This window comes from Perognathus longimembris, unplaced genomic scaffold (genome assembly GCF_023159225.1).
Source record: "Perognathus longimembris pacificus isolate PPM17 unplaced genomic scaffold, ASM2315922v1 HiC_scaffold_5102, whole genome shotgun sequence".
Classification (NCBI taxonomy): domain Eukaryota; kingdom Metazoa; phylum Chordata; class Mammalia; order Rodentia; family Heteromyidae; genus Perognathus; species Perognathus longimembris.
Genome location: NW_025960493.1, coordinates 90,529 through 110,545, shown reverse-complemented (window position 1 = coordinate 110,545; position 20,017 = coordinate 90,529). Strand labels below are relative to the sequence as shown.

The following is a 20,017-nucleotide window of genomic DNA, read 5'->3' as shown; positions in this document are numbered from 1 at the left end:
TACGTGTGTTCTTTTTGATAATAAGGAAATGTTCAGCAGATGTATCTTCAACTCAGATACTTCCTAGTTGCTAATTCTGTATTTTACTTATATATTTTGCTTTCTTATCTTATTTTTATTTTTTTCCTAAGAACAAGAATGTTACTCAGATGGAAATCACCCAGGGCAGAAGAAATCTGCGGGGACATTTACAGTGTTTGAAAAACATATGGTGTGTTTGGAGATAAAAGCAAATCTAAATATTTGCAAGGAGGTTTATGTTTCCTAACTTTAAATGCTATCAGTGTGTATCCAAGTTTATGTCATATGAACCATTCTAGAATATGTTGTTACATAGGTCCAAATTTACAGCATTATAGAAATACATTATTCAGGAGATAAGTCACCTTCATTTACATGACAGTGGATAACAAACCAATCACAAGAAAATTAGACTAAAAACAAGTAGGAAAATATGTAGTATTACAAAGGGTGCATGATAGCATGTGTGACTTTTTTTTTTCTAAATGGGAGTATCTCCTGGGTTCAGACATACTTGAAAAGTTGTATTGCCAGGATTTCCTGAAAAAAAGCCCATGAAGTGTACTGAGAGAGCGAGAGGCAGACAGAGAGAAACAAACAGAGAGACAGAGGAAGAGAGAGGGAGAGAGAAGGAAAGGGAGAGGGAGAGGAAGGTAGGAAGAGTAGAACAGAACTGCTTCACACATGTTAGTCCTCAGGAAACACAAGACAGAGTATTTCCTCTGTTTGATTTTGTCTGAGCCATCTGCACTATTGTTGTGATTCATTCCAGCTCTTTCCTTTACTTGGTGTGGTTCTCCATTACATGCGTGAAAATAAGATCTGGAAATAAAAGAAGTAGTCCTAAACTTTTCCTATCTTTGGAAAAATATAAAAGCCAATATTTTGAAAGATTATTCACACATTTAGAAAATTAATAGCCTACTAGAAAATCAAAACTAAAGTGATTGTTTAAACTTTCCCTGAAACACTGAGAAATCTCTTAAATTCAATAACTTTGGTGGGAATTATTCTCATGCATGTAACACACCTCAGAATACTATTTGTAGAAAGTCAAAGGATAATACAATGAATATTAACTGTTTAAAATACACCAACATACATTCAGTTATGTACAAATCAATGACACAAATGCCCACTTCCTTGTGCTAAATGTATTTGTCTCGGTCTACATTCAGGAAATATTAAAACACGTAGACTACAAGTTTGAAATGCACATTTTTGTTTTGATTTTTGGGTACAGAATAAATTGCATATCAATATTTTAGGCACCAAATGATTGAGTTTTAATTTTTCACCTATTTATTAGCATCTTGCAGGCCAATTTTCCAAAAGGGTCTTAGTTAATGAAAAACATAGGCAGTGTTATCAAGAGCTGGCATGAATGGATGGTCTTCTTCTTCTTCTTCTTCTTCTTCTTCTTCTTCTTCTTCTTCTTCTTCTTCTTCTTCTTCTTTTTATCAGATTAAGTATTTATTTTCAGCAAGTCTATTTCACACATTTTATTTTACCATTCATGCCTTGTCAAAAAATATTGATTCTCTTGGGTACGAAAGTAAATGTACACAGAGAATGTACTTTTGAATATGAAGCCAGCTTTTTTAAATAATTCGTTTGAAACCATAAGGCAATGCTGTATGCAAGGCACCGGTGGGCGTGCCCATTGTAAAAGGTTGGTGCCGAACTGCAAGAGATAATTTAGCAGTAGGAGCATCTGGGGCCTTGGCAAAGCTCTTTAGGCATTTTTCTTGGCGCCAGCTTCTTACCTCTACACCGATCACTTGATAACACATTTTAAAAGGTCTATGGAATATTTGTTTCATATTTAACTTCCACAGATTTCTTTTTTTATTCTCTTTGCTTAAGCAATGTGGATGCAATTGAGTCAAATACGAAACTATGAGTGCATGAAAGCTTGTGTATTTGTGTGTGTATGAGAGAGAAAATTTCATAGTATTGAAAATGAAAACAAAATGGAAATTATTATTACAGAAAATTTCCCAAATTTATCATTTTCTTTGACAACATTTCAAGCCATATAAGATGCACCTCAAAACAGCAGCAACATCAAAATAACAATGGATCAAATAGGTTGAAGTCTCTTACAAGATCTATTGGAATCAAAATATCCCAATCCAGATTCTTGACTCCTCTGCAGTTCCCACCTATTATGAGATTTTGACCACAGACTTGAGAGAAACTCCAAATGCACAATATAAAGGCTGGTGCAGAAAACTTACTTTGTCGCACACTCATGTTTATTACTCTTGAAAAAAATTTCCAAAACCATGCCTTAGATAAGAAATTCTATGAAATGCATATGGTATTCTCTTTTTAGTGCAGAAGTACAAATTCAATCTTTGTAGAGATGTTTGCTGTTTGGGGATTATCTCTAAAAATTGCAGTAAAGCTTACATTGCGCCCCAGTTCATATTTAGATTCATGTATCCTTATGCTCAGAAATATGTGTATCTCTGGATATTGTCTATGTGCCTACCTGATCTAGGAAAGAGAAAGAAAAACGAGGGTGTAAGATATCACAAGAAATGTACTCACTGCATTATTAAGTAACTGTACTCCTTTTGCACAACACTTGGCCAACAAAATTTAATTAATAAAATAAGGGAAAAAAAGAAAGAGGCATGAGAAATAGTGGTAGCAAGTGTGCAAGTGTGGAGACCGCACTTGGGGAAAATGGTCACAGGCTCAAGCCTTCTTTGTCTCTATCTAAATTGCTCTGGGCCACTGCCTAAAACTGTCTTGAAAACCAGTGGGTTAAAATGCTGCAAAGAGGAACATGTGGAGAGGGCATGTATATGAGGAACCTCACCTGAGGAGATCTCAAAAGTGAACTTCAGGGAGGTAAAGCCTGGAAAATATGGGTATCAGTATCTGTTAGTACTAGTCGACAATTTTTCAAGCTGGGCTGAGTCATTCCTGATGAATACTGAAACCATTCAGGCAAAAGTGTAATAATTATTTCATGAAACAATGCCTCGATTTAGCTTACCCATAGCACTGGGGATGACAATGGCCAGGCCTTCAGGACTCAAGATACTCAAATATTATCTAAGGCCCTAAGAGTTAACTGGAACTTTTATCTTGTTCAGAAGAGCTGGAAAGGATCTTAAAGGAACCTTTAATGTCTGAGACTGGCAAGGACTGGGGAAGCCTCCTCCGCTTTGCACTGCTTCAAGCAAGATGCACCCCTTGTGTTAAAGGACTCCCTCCCTCCCTTTTGGAATAATTTGTGGGAGACTATTCTCTTGCTTCCTAAACTTGGGGAACCTGTATTAACAGAAATGCCTAATCATAACCTTGTACAGTAACTGCAGGTTTGAAAAGGTGTTCTTTCACATGCCTCTCCTTCGGTGCCCAAGGACCACTGGCCCCCTGAAAAAAAACTCCACCCACTATTTCTTGCCTGGACAGCTAGTTTGGGTAAAAAGGCATCATGCTCCTGAATTGGAACCCAAGGGGCAAGGACCTTACTCAGCAGTGCTAACTACACAGTCAGGTATTGAAGGTACAGGAAAATAACAGGAGATACGTCACTCTCATGTGAAAAAGGCAGGGGGAAAACATCCAACAGATGTCTGAAGATGGACTCTTCAGAGATATTCAGAAAATCCCCTAGAGATAAGACTTACCAAGCATTAATTAATGTGGTCAACAGGGACATGATTTTTTCTTCCGATTCCCCATCCTTGTTCTTAATGTGTTATTGTAGCTTTTCTGCCCAGACCTTTGTACAGGCAGCCTGATACTATCTGCTGGACTTGCTGTACCTTTCCTGCTTGATTGGGATTGGGGGACTCCCCTCTGGCCCAAAATAAGAATCAAATTAATGATTTGATTAGACATGAAAAACAGTGGGGAACGTGATAACCAGCTTGAGGTGGGGGCATCAGAGCCATTGGAGCAAGATGTGGAGGTCTATTTATTAGACGTGCATTCAAGGGGAGGCAGCCACTGTGTGTGGGTGGATGTGAGTGGGTATATGGGGGGGGGGAGGCCATGGGAGCGGGCAGTGTGTATGTAGAGAGGAACAGAGGTGGTTTGTGTGAGGTGAAGAAGGATGGAAGGTACAACCTCGGGAAGGTAATACAAGAACATCGTCAATAATAGTAGCTACAGATACACATGGGACCTTGAAAGTAGTTACAACTGTGATATACCAATCGTTTCCATACATGGAGTTCATTTCACTTAGCATCATCTTATGAGATCATAAGGGTATAGCTATTGGGCTCTTGTGATCCTCTGCTGTGACTTGCCTATCTCAGTAATCTTATCTGAGTATATTGGAAACCGTCTATACTGGTATTAGAACTAGGAAATTGAAAGGGAATACCAAAATTGAGAGGCACAGGGTAAACTACAAAAGCAATACTTGCAAAGCTGTTTGGTGTAGGTGAACTGAATACCTCATGGGGGGAAAGGGAAAGGAGGAGGAGGGTGGGAGGTTACCAGGGACGAGGTAACAAACAGTACAAGTGATGTATCCAATGCCTAACGTATGAAATTGTAACCTCTCTGTACATCAGTTTGATAATAAAAATTTGAAATAAATAAATAAAATTAAAAAAAAGAAGGATGGAAGGAAGCAGCAGGAGGTGGCTGCCAGAAGAATGGAGCACAGGAGCTGGGCAGAGCGGTACTTGAGCCTGCCAAGGCTCCTATGGGGAGAACCCTAGGTATGTGTAGAGCCTTAAGGCCTCAAGGAAGCCTGCAGAGAAGCCTTGAGGCCTCCAGTAGGCCTGCAGAGAGGGGAGAGGCATAAGAAGAGCCCAGGCATGCAGGAAAGAGAAATCAGAGGAACTAGCACCTTCAGAGTTATGGAAGTTTGGAGGTTGATCCTGTTGGAGTTTGGAGGCAGAGGCTGCTCTTGGTTCTCAGTTCTAAGTTCTGGGTACTTAGCCCAGGACAAGGTAATCACCCACAGGCCTGGGTTTGGAGGTGGAGGCTGTGCTGGTTCTGGTTTGGGGGTTCTTAAATAAAACTCCTTTTCCCCCTTTACCCATGCCCCCATGGATTTTCGTGCTGTCAAGGCATTACACTGGATTGTGGACACAACATCATTAGGAAGTGGCTGGGTAGTTGACTTGGTTAGATTTGTTTTCAGTTAAGTGCACATTACTCTTGGTGTTGGTGTAGATGTCACATACTCCTTGACAGAAGCAGGACATTCTCATTTCTCCCATTTGTCTTTCTGATTCCTCTGAGATCACTAGACCAGGTGTGCTGCACTAGGCAAGGCCTGCTTAAGCAACATGGGAAACACTCATGCAGAGGAGCCCTGGACCTGTGATGGCTCTGAGCTGTCCAGTTCCTCAGGGACTGCAAGAGCAGGTTATATCAAGAATTCAGCAAACTCAGTGACTCCCTGATCACAATACAAATGTCACCAAATGTGGTTAGAACAGAGCTACTTCTGCACGGAATGAGAACAATTATAATTTGGACAGGTTGTGTTTCTTGATGCCACTTCCTGGAAGACAATTGAAAGCCTGGGTGGCCACAGTTGTTGTGTGAGGGAAGCTAGGAAAGGTACAGGTAAAACTGAGCACCTACCCAGCTGTAGCAAGTCCCACTCTTGCCCATAACTACCCTGGACAGAGTTAGATGTGGATAGGGCTGCAGGAGCAGCTCTCATCAGGACTCCACCCATTGTGCCTGGATCACAAGTTTCTGGCCACACCCTCTGTTATTTCACACTTTTCTCTGACCAATGGGATGCCAGACTTGGGGCCACACCCATATCCTCTGCTGCCTAATAGCCCTGGTATTCCCTCTGTTGGCTTACACCACTCCCAGCCGTTGAGGGAGGTGGAGGTGGCCGAGTGGTGTCAGCGAAAATCAGTGAGTTAAGGGGTATAGTGAGAAAACGACATTGTTAATGATTGTAGATTGTAGATTGTAGATTGTAGTTTGTAGATTGTAGATTGTAGATTTCAGACCGCCTGGGAATGTGGCGATTCTGTCTTGCCTGCTGCCCCAGGGCTCGAAGGTCTGAACAATCGAGAGAAAATGAAACAGCTGCAGCAAATCAACGACGGCAAGAAAACCAGCAGAATTGTCCTGCAAGTGCACCTGCACAATTGAACACAAAGAAGAAACCGATCAAGGGCGATCATCCCAAGAGAAACACCACTGGGTATGGTCAATCAACTGAGCCTACTGCCAAAAAGCACGCCTCCCCTGAGCCTGTCCTGCCTTTGTGCAGCTGGAGACCTTCCTCCAGGGTGGAGAGTCTCACAGCTCCCAAGAACACCGAGGAGCTGCAGAGGCACTACCAACACCTGCTGCTTACCCTGCACTCCAGAAAGTTACGAAACCAACAGCTCTCCAGTGAGCTCCACCAACTGAAGAAAGAAAAGAAACACCTGCAGCATGAACACCGAAGAGAGAATTGCAGGAGAGCCCAAGAGAACGAGGCACTGCAAACAGAATTGGAAGCTCACAAGCTAGCCATACAGATGTTGGTTTCTGAAGAACCCAATTTACGCTGTGCCCTGGCTCGCATCCAGCTGGTGGTTAAGGAGAAACTAAGGGAGCAGGAAGGCTCATTTAGTCACCACCCACCACGCCACCAGCGGGCTGCACAGCAGCATGTTGGACAGCAAGAGATAGCATTGTCCCCAGTCACCACCCAACGGGTTGACACTCAAAAAAAGAAGCTCCAGCTCCTGGAAGACCAGGAGAAGAGCAGAATTTCTGATTTGGAGGAAATCAACAGCGAATTACAAAGGAAACTGGAAGTCCTCTGGACCCAAAAGCTCAACATGCAGAGCAGAATTCAGAAGCTGCAAAAGGCATCAGAGGAGCGGGCAGTGCTGAAACGGCAAGTGGACAACCTGAGAAGGGTGGTGAAGACCATGAGGTCAGAAAGGGACAACGTTGCCATGTCCCTGAGGAGGGAGAGTGCCCTGTGGGAGGACATGGTCCAGCAGCCATCCCAAGGGATGAAGCAACAGACAGAGGAGAGAGAGCAAGGGGAGAGGCAGGTGTTGGAGCTGGAGGTCAACCTGGAGGAGGTTAGAGAACACCTGGCAGAGCTGCAGCCCCCTGCAGGACCAGCTCAGGCTGCGCAGCAGCTGCAGACCCAGGCCTTGCAGATGCAGGACGAGTTAAAGGACCTGAAGCAACAGCTGCAATCTCAACTGCAGGAAAACCACAGCCTCCGTCTCCAGAACCTGGAGCAACAGGAGCGGCTGTGGAGACTGGAACAGGCAGCCGAGGAAGCCATTCCTAGGCCTGCCAAGGATCGGGACACGGAGACCGCGACATGCACACATGTGCAAGACAGAGAGATGCAAGACCAGCTGGCCCAGCTGCACGACGCTGCCTACCGGCTGAGCGCTGAGAAGGAGGAGCTCGCCAGCGCCCTGAGCGCAGAGCAAATCCTGAAGAAACAGCTGCAGGAGAAGCTGGAGCAGCAGGAGAAGGATTTCCAGAAATGGAAAGAGGTGGCGAAGAGAGCGAGCCAGGAAGCTCAGGAGCTGCAGGAGCTGCAGGGCCAATACCGGACACAGCTGCAGGAACTCAGAGCCACCTGCGATCAGCACACAGCCTCCAATCGGCAGCTGAGCTCAGAAAAGGAGGCCCTGCAGGAGCACCTGCAGAGGCAGACCCAGCTGCTGGAGCAGCTGAAGCAGGAGCAAATACAGAGCACGTTGCTGGCCCAGACAGAAAGGGAACAGTTGCAGGACACTCTCCAATGCCTGGAAGCAGCATGGCAGCAGAACGAGCAACTGCAGGCCAAGCTGAGCGTCCTGGGTTCCCCTCCAGAAGGCCAAGGAGTGAGTGATGCGGAAGAAAGCGGGGAGGAGGCAACCCCACTCGACGTGACCGTCCCTGACGATGTAGAGAGCCCTCAAGTAATGAGGGATTTTTATCAAAATGCACTCTCAGCTGCTGAAGCCAAAGAGGTAAAACTCCGCCAGCAGCTGCTGGAGCAGCAGGCCCGCTGCAGGTGCCTGGCCAACCTGGGAGCCCAGTGCCAGACCAAGCTGGAGCAGGAGGGCCTCTTCCCCAGGACGAGGACCCACGGCCTGTTTGGGAAGAGGAAGCAGGACACACAGGTGCCCAAGAGGGAGCTGCAAATCTGCTTCAGCCCCGACCTGCCTGACAAGGTGGACTTCCAGAGTGCAGCAGATGGCCTGCAACAGCGATGCAGCCGGCTGTCAGAGCACATCGCCGCCATCGAAAACTCCCTCATTGCCTGCAGAGAGCAGATAGAAACCCTGGAGACCCTGCATCAAGAGAAATGGGAGCAAGTCGATCTACTGTCCCTGGAGAAACAAAAGAAGAAGCAGGAGCTGCAGGAGTTGCTGTTGCAGCTTGCAGGTAAAGTCGTGACATGCCAGGACAAGATGCAGGGAGACACCGAGCCCCCTGCTGCTGACACCACTTCAGACTTGGCAGGCCCCATGAAGACTGAATGTAGCAAGGAGGATGATGGTAGCAAGGATTATGACGTGGAACCATCCACAGTAGAGGCTGAGGTGCCGTGCCCCCTAGAGCCGTCCACCACACAGCTTGGGGGCATGGGCAATGAACGCCCCATCACGTTCTGGTCCAAACTGAAGAACATGATGAATATCCAATAATTACTCTCAGGAAGGACACAAACAATTACAAATGTGTTACACACATTCTTCCGGACTATTTTCCCTCTCCCTGTCCCCTGACACTGGCTCTGCCAGTGTGGTCACAAGCTCAATTAACGCAGCTGAAATCGAGGAGTCAAAGGCCTGCAGATACAGGCAGAAGAATGGCTCAGAGTCGGACGAGACAACCTAAGTCATATGTCTGCGCGTAGAACACAACAAATGCTGAGTGAAATTATATTTCTTTTTGTCAATTTATCAATCATTTATTGACAGATTTTTTTCTTAAAGTACATTTTAGTTAACAAACCTATTTACACAGTTATACACGGGAATTCATCCCAGTTATTTTACAGATCGTACTTACGAACCACACTCTTAGTCTCCAGTGCAGAGTTGCACTGGATGTGACTATTGGCGAGAAATGGCCCGGCTATTTACACATACACAGTAAACATGTTTGTTTTTCATGTCTGCCCAGGACAGCATATTTTTTCTGAAGGGAAAGTATGATGTTTGGGACAAGAGGTAGGATGAAGGTTTTATCTGTGATACTACATTGTTCCTCCAGATTCAAATGATTTGGACATCATCAACTTAGGAATCATCTATGGATATTACAAATCCTCATAAGATAGTTTAATTTAAAAGAAGACTATGATTGCTCAATTTCTGTTTCAATCAATAAAATTGAAATTTGGAATGTTTAAGGTGTTTTCATTGGAAGACGGGTAGAAGACTGCAAGTTCTATTCTACTATTTCAGCAAGAGACTATTACTCTTGCGGTAAAATCACAATCATTAGTAAGAATAAGAGGACGTGAAGGAGTAAAGCAGAAAGCTGAAATTTGTAATACATAGTCAATTTATCTGCATATGTATATTTTTAAAGACAAGAAATCATTTGGGTTTATCAGAGAAAAAAAGAAATATGTGTATCTGTTGGATAGATATTTAGGTAGTATTGCAATCTCATTTCCTTATCCCATTTTTTCATCATCCTTATCTAGGGCAGGGACGGGGGGTGTGGCCAGGTGGATTATGATGTCACTAAAGGGAAAGGGGAGGTAACTGCCTCCAGGTCTGCTGCTTACCCAGGTAACTGGGTGGAGACTTAATGAGTGGGGGCATCTACATGGAGCCTTCCAGGGATGCACCTTGCAGTCATGATTTCATTTGACACTGAGATATCAACCAAGCTAGCGCAAGTGGGATGTGACCCGTGTCATGGTGTCATGATTGAGCATCAGGCTCAATGTCATAGAAAAGGTTTTCCAGCATCTCAGTGGACTGGAACTGGTGAATGTTTGTCCACCTAGCCAGCTCCTTGTTATAAGAGCAGAGGCACCCAGCCAGCAACTGGTGTGAGAGAGGACAGTTCCCAGGGTGTGTCATGGAAAAACCAGTGGCTAGCACCCAGCACGTGATGACAAAGTCACTGCAGCATGGTGTACACTTGCATCACTTTCCCCTACCTAGAATGATGGCACAATCTTGATATTTTAATGAGAACTGAATGATAGACCTTGTTAATAAAATTTCCACCTGAAAATATAGTATAGAGTCTAATGATATATTCGTATGCACCCGGGGTGAGGAGGATCTTTAGAGGGCCAGGGAACTAAAAGCCAAAAAGCCTAGATAAATTTTAGGCCGTGAGCAAATGCAGACACTTTTCTTCTCTTAGAATACATTAACAAGCTTGAAAACGACACACAATTTGAAGAACCTTACCAATACATGGTAATATCTATGTGAAAATTTAATGGACAATTGACTTACAAATATAGACAGAGGATTTAATCAGCATATTTTCAATTATGGCAATTCCATAAAATAGTAATAGACCCCCAAATTCCCTCTCATCTTTTGATTTTTTAAGCAATCATAGCATCGTAGTGGAATCCATTGTTCAACGTCTGTAGTTTGCTGTATAAACAAACCTACTCTGCTGCTGGTGGTGTCAAATTATAGCACATGTAATAAGGTACAGTCTGTGAGATTTGATAAAAAATGGCTATTATACTCATTTATACAGGTTCTATTGTCCCCCTTTTGATAGTTTTTAGGGTCCATTGTCCTTGCTCCTGAAAAATGAGCTTTGGTGTCAATCTGCAGTTTCACCACTTTTTGTCGCAGCTCTGGTCACAGTGAGACTCCTGAGAGGGCAATTGCCTTGCCATACCTGGGTTTGGGTAAGAACATCAGTGTTACACACTCAACAGTGAAACCACCTGAATGCGAACTTCTCAAACTGCCTCCTGCAATTGAGCAAAAGAGTCCTGCTCAATGAAAATTAGCAAACATTTTAACAAGTAACTCATAGAAAAGGAAAGGCGAACAAAACAATACCATAATTGGATCTCAGTAATTGAGAGAAATATGTTTCACAAGTCTTATCACAACTAGGTAAAAATATATAAGCACATTTACAGCCAAATAGTGAAATGTGAAAAGGATTTAATGATCATCATCATAACACCACATATTTTTTTCTCAAATTTTTATTATTAAACTGATGTACAGAGAGGTTACAGTATCATACGTTGGGCATTGGATACATTTCTTGTACTGTTTCTTGCCTTGCCCCTCATGCCCCCCTCCCTCCCCCCCTTTCCCTCCCCCCGCCAGGTGTTCAGTTCACTTACACCAAACAGTTTTGCAAGTATTGCTTTTGTAGTTATTTCTCTTTTTTTACCCTGTGTCTCTCAAATTTGGTATTCCCTTTGAATTTCCTACTTCCAATACCAGTAAACACAGTTTCCAGTATACTCAGATAAGATTACAGAGATAGTGTAGGTACAACCATAGGAAGGTGATACAAGAACATCATCAATAATAGAAACTACACATACACATAGGACGTTGAAAGTAGTTACAACTGTGATATATCAATTGTTTCCATAACATGGAGTTCATTTCACTTAGCATCATCTTATGTGTTCCTAAGGGTATACCTATTGGGCCTTGTGATGCCTCTATCAGAAAGAATGACATTGTTCCATTTGTAAGAAAATGGAAGGACTTGGAAAAAGTTATACTAAGTGAAGTGATCCAGACCCAAAGAAACACCACATATTTTATGGTTAGTAAATATCTTATGTAAAAGCTAGAAAGGAAAATTTTGGTCTTATTACTTATTTATATAACTGAAATTATGCCTATCAAATACTATTAAGTAAAAACGCATTATTCTGCAGTGTGCCTGATTATATTTTTCAATAAAAGAAAAAAAGGAAAATGTAATCTGAATTCATATATATTCCCGATCTGCATATTAATTTCTAGATGACATGAGAGTAATCATCTCAGACTTATAACCTCTACTTGTTCTTCACTTTCAAGCCCTCCACTGTATATGATTCAGATTAAGCCATCCAAAGCATTTATCTAAAAAAGGAACATCATCCCAAGCCTAAAGAAGTGAGTGGAAACTGAATTTAAAATATCTTTCCTTCTTGTTTTCTCAAGATATCAATGAAATTGTCTACATACAGCAACCACTGGGAATCGTGGGTAAAACACAGCAGCTACCCTAATTCTTCAAACTCACCATTCTTATTGACAATACATTTAAGGCATAAATTAGAAGAATCTCCAAACACTACCAACTTCACCCCAGAGTCACCATCTGCCTCTGCCACAATGGACTTCAAGAGACTAATTGACTAAAGAGAGATTATTCACTCCCATTACTCCCATTTGCTGTTCAAAAGACCTTTGCTAAGGTTTATCTACATTTGCCAGATTTTAAGTGGTATTCCTAGAGTTGGGAAATAAATTGTCAAACAACTTCGACATCATCATTTCAAATGTTTAATTTTTGTCTTCCTACATGATCTTTATTAGAAGGTATTTTCCTCCAGTGTGCTTAGGAGCAAATCACCTATTGGTTCCTTTCCCTGGCTATTAAAAGTTGTTTTCCTAGCAGAGGTCATCAAAATGAGCTTGGTATCAAACATCACCTAGAGTCTGTTGAACATTAACTTTGACCTGGATTTCGGTAAAAGGAGATAAAATGAACATGAACTGATTTCAGGTTAAAAAATAAGCATTCCAGAGACAATGCCAGAGTAGATCAAAAGGAGCCACTCAATTCAGTCTAATTTAAAATGAATGTATGTCCTTCATTGTCATACCCTGACCTTATATTTTGAGATGATGAATAAAATTTCAATATCTGTGTAAATCCAATATGAATTTTTATGACTATCAATATATATCAGCTTTCATATGTTTAGTCAATTAGAAATAGGTGCCTTCGTATACACTAAGACCAATGGGATATGTTCAATCCCAGATTAAGGATTTTATCTTTCGGGCTGGAAATATGGCATAGTGGCAAGAGTGCTTGCCTCCTATACCTGAAGCCCTGGGTTCAATTCCACTGCACCACACATATAGAACACGGCCAGAAGTGGCGCTGTGGCTCACATGGCAGAGTGCTAGCCTTGAGCAAAAGGAAGCCAGGAACTGTGCTCAGGCCCTGAGTTCAAGCATCAGGATTGGCAAAAAAAAAAAAAAAAGGCACAGGATTTTATCTTTCTCATCAGTCAACCAAACTTTTAAAACAAAGGGACGAGTGCTCATTCACTAGTGATGGGTTGTAGTGTAAATTGAAGATATGCTGAACTGTATGTAATATATTTGACCTGTTCACATTGTAGATTAGTGGAGCCTAAGGTGTACTCGGAATATTACATGAATCAAACATCTAACAAGAAGTTAATTTTATAATGAAGTGTTGAGCATCTCCCAAAATTCATTGCAATACCTATATCCAAAACCACAATCACATGCTCGTCCGTGGAGTGTCTGATTTCCCCCCAGCATGATCACTTGGCTACCTGGGTGCTGCAGCTCACTGCTGCCGACTGGCAACCTGACAGAGGACTTCCTCGCTATCACCACCCTTGACAAAGATCGTGAATTGGGGAACAATTTCCAGTGAACACACATGACTCACACCATCATAAAGTGAAAAAAAAACTCCCATGAAATCACAAGAACTGTCAAAAACTGTCAGATTACAAAGTTGCAAGTGAGGAATCTCAAGGATTATACCGTGAGGTAGAGAGTTAAATTCACCACATATGAAACTCCTAGGAGGAAACGTCAAGAACATAATTCTGAGTAGCCAGGGGTAACTTTATAAAGACAAGAAAAGTAGAAAGCTAAAGATCCAAGTTTTCGTGGAGATGGCAGAAAAACATGAACCCAGGAAAAATTATGGAGATTTGAATTAGTGGAGGGACAAGGTTTGAAATAATAGAAAAGAGACTATCATACCATTTTGCTAAGCATAATTATGATCAATTTCCTGTTTTACTTTTTTTGCTGGTGAGACTTTAAAGACTTTACATTTCTAAATTTGTCTCTCAAGCTAATGGCCTTGATTGGAGGACAAAGGCCATACCATAATTCAATTAGCACTCATTTTTCTGCTGTGATGTAACCAAATGCAGATGGCTGGTTTTCCCTTCAATTGTTTATATCTTCAGTCCATAGATGTAAAGTATATATAATTATTTTATAGCCTCCTTCATTCTCAAGGTCAGACTGGTCTCTGAAACACTCTGAGCCTACAACATCCTCCTTCATGATTTTCTTTTCTTTGTGATTCTACTACATTCTTACCTGACTTCACCAAATAAACCATGGAAGTGATAGTTGTCACTTTGTGTCCTCTCCACTCCAAATCCACCTCTCAATTGCTTATTCGTGATACAGAAATCTCTCTCCCATGGCAGTCTCTGGGGAAGAAAGGTGCCCTCTAGTTTCAACTATGTTTTCATGTTTCCTGCTCCTGCTGTGCTAGGCTGGTACTTACTCCAATTCCTCAGCAAAAGCTGTCCCTGCCAGTGAGTTCCCTCCTGAAGGCAGTTAGGCCAGTGAATCCACGGGCATCCCCCACAAACTTTCTCAAAATGAGTTTCATAATGTGCTCCAGCTAATATCGGGCTTCATCCTGGCAGTAACTTCCTACTGAAGATTTCACAGTCTAGCAATCTTGGCTCCATGACTTTAAAAAAAACCTTTGCCTAAGACACTCAAAAAATAAAAATAAAACTTCTATGCCTTCCAAAGAGCTCTAATCTCCATATATTAGATCAACAATCTTATTATTGTGATTTTTTAGTGTTTAAAAGGGAACCAATGCTTAAAACGTGATAGACAACTGTCAGCTTTCATAGTTAGGACCACCAATTGAGAGCAAAGCCAAAACCTCTATCTGGGGTGAGGTGGGAAAGAATGATGGGATGACTGGGAAAAACAAGTGTTTCTGCTAACATGTCTCTATTGATCTTCAACAGATCTTAATGACCAGTGTCTCCTACTTTTGCTCTCAAAGATCAGCACTATTAGCTATGATAGAAATGTCTCTGGGCGTGATCCTAAAAAGAAATCATACTTGTTAATTCAAAGACAACATAAAAGAACTTTCTACCACTAGTAAGGTTCTTCCACCTCTAATAAGTAGCCAGATTCTTCCAAACAGCCAGTTATTTAATTCTGAAGAAAAACACATTTGCTGACACTCAATTTCTCACTTGTTTTTCATCCAGATGAATTAGCATCTTGTACACTCTTTGTATGCATTTCCACTTTGGAGAGGCTGACATTTTGTAGATAACATTGTCTTACCATTGATAAGTAAGATAATGTGCAAATACGTGGAAGCACAATAGTTTTCATTTCCAACTCAAAAAATATATATAATAAGAAGAATTTGTGGCTACAAAGAGAAGGGAAGGATGGGCCAAGTGATTTGTAGTCTACGTTTCACTTTTAGGATTTACATTCTGAGAGATTAGACTTTGATCATCAATTAATGTGGCTTTCTTTCCTCTTAGGTTTAAGCTTCTGTGCGCATTGGTAGATTAGAATACACAGTTTTTAAACTCCAACTAGTGAACTTTAAAGGCATATCTAGATATTAACTTACTTTAATATGATAGTTTCTTTCTTTCTTATGACTTATAAAATAACATAAAATACTTTATAAAGTTTCTAAATGTGAATGCTGCTTCACATTAAAGTAGAATTAGGCTTTAATCTCACAAACCTTTCTTGAATTGATAATGAATTACTCATGTATTACTTTGTTTCTTTTTAGCAACTTATTTTCATTTCCTGAATGCAGATTTGTACACACACACACACACACACACACACACACACACACACGAAAGTCCTGTCAAGATGTCATCGTTTAGTTGTTGTTGTTTTGTTTTGTTGTGTTTTTTTTTGTCAGTGGTGGGACTTGAACTCAAAGCCTTGCGGCTTTCCCTAAGCTCTTTTGAGCCACAGCACCACTCCACTTTGGGTTTTCTGGTGCATAATCCAAGTTATAAATTTCACAGACTTTCCTGCCCAGGCTGGCTTTGAACCCTGATCCTCAGATGTCAGCCTCCTGAATAGCTAGGATTATGATATAAGCCAGTAGTGTCTGGCAATATTTTTATTCTCTTTTCACCTGCTTTTATTTCTTGAAGTTAAATATAAAGGAGATTAATAAAAATACAAGTAGGAATTTGAGCACAAGAGCCTTATATATTGAATAAGAAGATTTATTTCAGGAGTTCTAAAGATAAACTAAGGATAGTTATTCTACTCATTACTGTGAGGTCATTTTTAGCCTAGAACTAAGAATCGGTCCTTTAGTTGTGTCCTGGGCAAAGTGCTTTCTTCTAAAGCTATGAGCTACAGAATACCCTTCCTCATCTGGAGGCCAACAAACAGACAGTTCAAAATACAGACAACTGTAAGCATAAACACACAGGCATACACACACAAACATACACACACACACACACACACAACACACACACACAAAAGAAAAAACTTGGGGCATAAATCTATAAAATTATTCTCATATGTGCCCTTTTTCACCCTATACTGCATTATTGACCTCCTCAACACGATAATGGCCTCACAAAGCACACAGAGATAGTCTGTTTTCTGCACCAAGAGAACTCTCTAGAAGGGTGACATATGAAGAGTACACTCTATGGTCACTAGTACTTAATGAATATGCTGCAATCATAAGCACAGAACATAGAAGAACAAACAAATAAATATTGGAGAGCTCCTAAAATATCTGCAAAGGACAAGTAAATGGGAGTAGGTGAGTCCCCTCAAGCTCCCTAGAAAGCCGTGGCAGAACTTGGTGCAGGTCACCTCCAAGTCATTTCTCTTTGCAGCAGTGGTGCTTTGGCTACCTTCAGCTTTTAGTAGTCTTCCTGTCTTCCTTCAGTAATTGCATCATCCAGAAATTTGTTCCTCACTAACTAGGCTAATCTTTGCCAAATATGGACTCTTGAAAAGAATTATTATCACCCATTAACAAATAGTGAGATAGGTTAATACCTGAGAGATGAGTAGAAGAAAGGATGAAATGTGCTCACTGATTTCTTTTTTTTTGTTTTGTTTTGTTTTGTTTTGGTTACATACTGTTTATTAGGTTTGTTGAATAAGAAGTACAAAAGGAAACCCTCAGTGGTTTCTGCAGGTGCAGCCTTTCTCTCCAGTATTACAGACAGCCCTGAAGTAGTGGAGTCAGCGAGGGGCCCAGATGAAGCACACAGTTCATCTGAATCTGCAAATACATCTTTGCTTCTTTGGGTGCCTTGTACAATAAGGCACTGTTAACAATGTAACAGACAGGAAATCCAACACATAGTTCTAGTGACAATTTACTAGTCAAGTTACAGTTTAATGATGGTGGTGGTGATTGTTTCTTTGATTTTATTATTTTTACAATACGCGTGTAGCTTTTATACTCCACACACACAAAATGAAACAAGTGCTTATTACGAAAGAGTCCCTGCCCCCACCCCCATCAGAACATCCTAAACATAGTAAATTGAATGGAACAGAAAAATCAAGACAAGTCTGATTTGAAGATTTCAGTAAAAAAGCAAAAGTATGTAATACCAACAGCTGTTCAACATCCAACTCTAAATAGGCACCATCAAACAAACAAAAAAAAATCCCCGTATTTTAAGTTTCGGCAGTACGCATTCCAGTATAGTGCTTGAATCATAATCAACTATGAATTAATGATGGGAATAGAACCTTAGAACAGAAATTATATTGCTTCCCTATCCCTCCCTTTCTTTCACAGTTGGAAGGTGCAAGTATTAGGGGGATACAAAAGGTAGAGAAGAAGTAAAAAGAAAATTCTCAAAGCTGTTGCTGTTTGGAGTAGAAAGGAAGACAGCATTTTACAAATGGTCAAAAGATCCCAAGGCAAATAACACAATTCATTCACTATCACTCCTACTTGAAAGAATAGAGATCAGCATCTTATCATATAAAACTGTATTTCAGAACTGTATTACAGGTTCACCAGAAACTATGGATGTAGTTTTAGGCTTCATCAGGAAAACATTTTCAGTTCAGATCAAGTTAAGATATTGTACATCTAGCCTGGCTGGATCAGTGTCTAGAACTGCTTGCTCACTGTCACCCTGAACAGCTGTAAACTAAACAATAGTATATGTAACTCCACAGGAAGCTTAAGGATTGAAGCTATGTACACACTAATTAGATCTCCCCTGCTTCCCGCTCTTCCGAGCTCCGCCTGTCTTCTGCTCTGCCATTAGCACTCTCATAGGACCGCTTCTTAGCTTTTCCATCTCGCTCACGTGGCGATCTGTCTCTTGAACTCCTGTCTCTGTCACGTGATGCTAAGTCTTGGTCTCTGAATCTTTCTTTTGAGGATCTCCTCTTGGATCGCTCTCTGCTTCTATCTCTAGAACTATGTCGGCTTCTCTGGTGGCTGCGGCTGCGGCTGCGGCTGCTAGAGCGGGACCTGTGGCGATGACGTTTCTCCCGAGACTTGGATCGAGTCCTCCTCTTGCGTTCTCGTGACATGGAGCGAGACCGGTGCCTGCGATGTTCTCTGGACCTGGATCTTTTGGGATTCTTGCTATGTGATCAGGGCCTCCTCAGCTTCTCTCGTTCTTCTCTCTCCCTTTCTTCTCTTCTCTTCAGGCGTTCCTGGTTTCTTTTTTCCTGCTTCTCAGCTACAACTCTCTTTAGTTCTTCAAGCTTCTCTCTTATTTCAATAAATCCCAGGTGCAGTTTACCCCCAAAATGATCAGCCAGTCGTCTGTCATTATCATGAAGCCCTAAATAGGCAGAGCAGACTTCACAGACTCGAAGTTTCTGCTGTTGGAAGCTAGAAGCTGGCATAGAATTCCGATAAACTTCCTCTGCTTCTCTTTTCTTTGCCCGTGATTTCTCTACCTCATCCATTACTTTCTGAGATTCTTCCACATTCCCTTCAGCTCCTAGTTGTTCTACCTTGGCTAACAATTTACCAATTTCTTCATTTAACTCATGAACACGTTCTGCTTTCGCTGCCACTTCAGCACTAATTTCTTCTTGTGTTTATGCTAATCTCTTCTTAGCCACTTCTGTTCTTCGATCACAATCTGAAATGAATGACTGCAGATGATCCATGGCATCAAGTTCAAAGAAAAAATCCTGTTCTTTGGATGCGATTTCATAATCTGCTCTTAAAGCCAGGTCATGGACTTTCAGACATTCTCCAAGATCCATTCTAGTTCCAGAAAGGACATCATGGGGGCAACAGTTGAGACGGTGACTCTTGCAGACTCTGTCATCACTGAATTTTATTCGTTGACGAGTAGTATCTCCGTCCCGGGAGGTGCCCATCAACTGGTCCAGCATAGCGCGCATCTGGGCCTGCGCCGACATGGCGGCGGTATAGCGGGAAGACGGGCGGGGGTGGGGCGCAGACCGGGCCCTGCCGGGCGGGGAGAGTGAGGGGGAGTAGGGTTGGAGAAGGTGAGGTGCGGTCTCGGTGGCCGCCGCCGCCTCAAGGCGTGCTGAAGGGGAGCCGGAGGGGTGGCGGGAGAGTCCGGGCTGCACTCCTCACGACGACTTGTACGTGGAAAAACGGCAGCCCCTGAAAGCCACCCTCGCGCCCTCGCTCTCCATCCGGCTCCCGGGACAGGAGCGACACGGGATAAGCAAGCTCTTGCGTCCAACACCGCCACCCTCCAGAAGCCGTCAGCCCCCCCTCCCAACTCTGACGCTGCTCGCCACCACCGTCGCCGCAGCGGGAGCACGCACGCTCTTCCGCGCTGCGTCGCTTCCCGCCTGCTCACTGATTTCTGGTGGCAAAGGATTCTGAGGAAGGGGAGAGATTTGAGCCCCAGAGGCAAAGTTGGGAAAGATCCAGGCAGGCCATCATGTCCTGACCAACCTGCTCACTGATGTGGAAATCTCAATATTCATGTCTCTTTTGAGACATCTAGTCCATCTCACCATCAGTCCATCTTACTTTCTTCTGGGCAGGGAATTCTCAAGTCACTGGAATAGCGCAGGTCATTAGGCTACACCGCATTAGG

The 20,017-nt window shown here is 42.3% G+C and overlaps 3 protein-coding genes across 3 annotated transcripts; 1 reads left to right on the top strand and 2 right to left on the bottom strand.

Moving 5' to 3' along the window:
- Nucleotides 1–5,646: 5,646 nt before the first annotated feature.
- On the top strand, nucleotides 5,647–8,633 carry LOC125345014 (golgin subfamily A member 2-like). Its single transcript, XM_048337274.1, has 4 exons — nucleotides 5,647–5,883; nucleotides 5,973–6,965; nucleotides 7,059–7,985; nucleotides 8,088–8,633. Exons 1-4 carry the CDS (start codon nucleotides 5,647–5,649, stop codon nucleotides 8,631–8,633), a joined length of 2,703 nt encoding a protein of 900 aa, XP_048193231.1.
- An 8,680-nt stretch (nucleotides 8,634–17,313) lies between these two features.
- LOC125345010 (putative RNA-binding protein Luc7-like 2) lies at nucleotides 17,314–19,208 on the bottom strand. The gene is made up of 2 exons (XM_048337270.1): nucleotides 18,583–19,208; nucleotides 17,314–18,552 (listed from the first exon to the last, which is right to left on the bottom strand). Exons 1-2 carry the CDS (start codon nucleotides 18,894–18,896, stop codon nucleotides 18,183–18,185), a joined length of 684 nt encoding a protein of 227 aa, XP_048193227.1. The 5' UTR covers nucleotides 18,897–19,208; the 3' UTR covers nucleotides 17,314–18,182.
- Nucleotides 17,382–19,526, bottom strand: LOC125345011 (putative RNA-binding protein Luc7-like 2). Its single transcript, XM_048337271.1, has one exon. It carries the CDS (start codon nucleotides 19,359–19,361, stop codon nucleotides 19,032–19,034), a length of 330 nt encoding a protein of 109 aa, XP_048193228.1. The 5' UTR covers nucleotides 19,362–19,526; the 3' UTR covers nucleotides 17,382–19,031.
- Between the last annotated feature and the right edge of the window lie 491 nt (nucleotides 19,527–20,017).

Excerpts from the sequence above, each read along its gene's own strand:
- LOC125345014 (XM_048337274.1), top strand. The coding sequence starts at position 5,647 with ATGTGGATAGGGCTGCAGGAGCAGCTCTCATCAGGACTCCACCCATTG. Across the intron at positions 5,884-5,972 it reads AGTGGTGTCAGCGAAAATCA|ATTTCAGACCGCCTGGGAAT; the intron begins GTGAGTTAAGGG and ends TGTAGATTGTAG. Across the intron at positions 7,986-8,087 it reads AGCAGCTGCTGGAGCAGCAG|AGGAAGCAGGACACACAGGT; the intron begins GCCCGCTGCAGG and ends CTGTTTGGGAAG.
- LOC125345010 (XM_048337270.1), bottom strand. The coding sequence starts at position 18,896 with ATGGATGAGGTAGAGAAATCACGGGCAAAGAAAAGAGAAGCAGAGGAA. Across the intron at positions 18,553-18,582 it reads GAACGAGAGAAGCTGAGGAG|ATCCAGGTCCAGAGAACATC; the intron begins GCCCTGATCACA and ends GAATCCCAAAAG.
- LOC125345011 (XM_048337271.1), bottom strand. The coding sequence starts at position 19,361 with ATGTCGGCGCAGGCCCAGATGCGCGCTATGCTGGACCAGTTGATGGGC.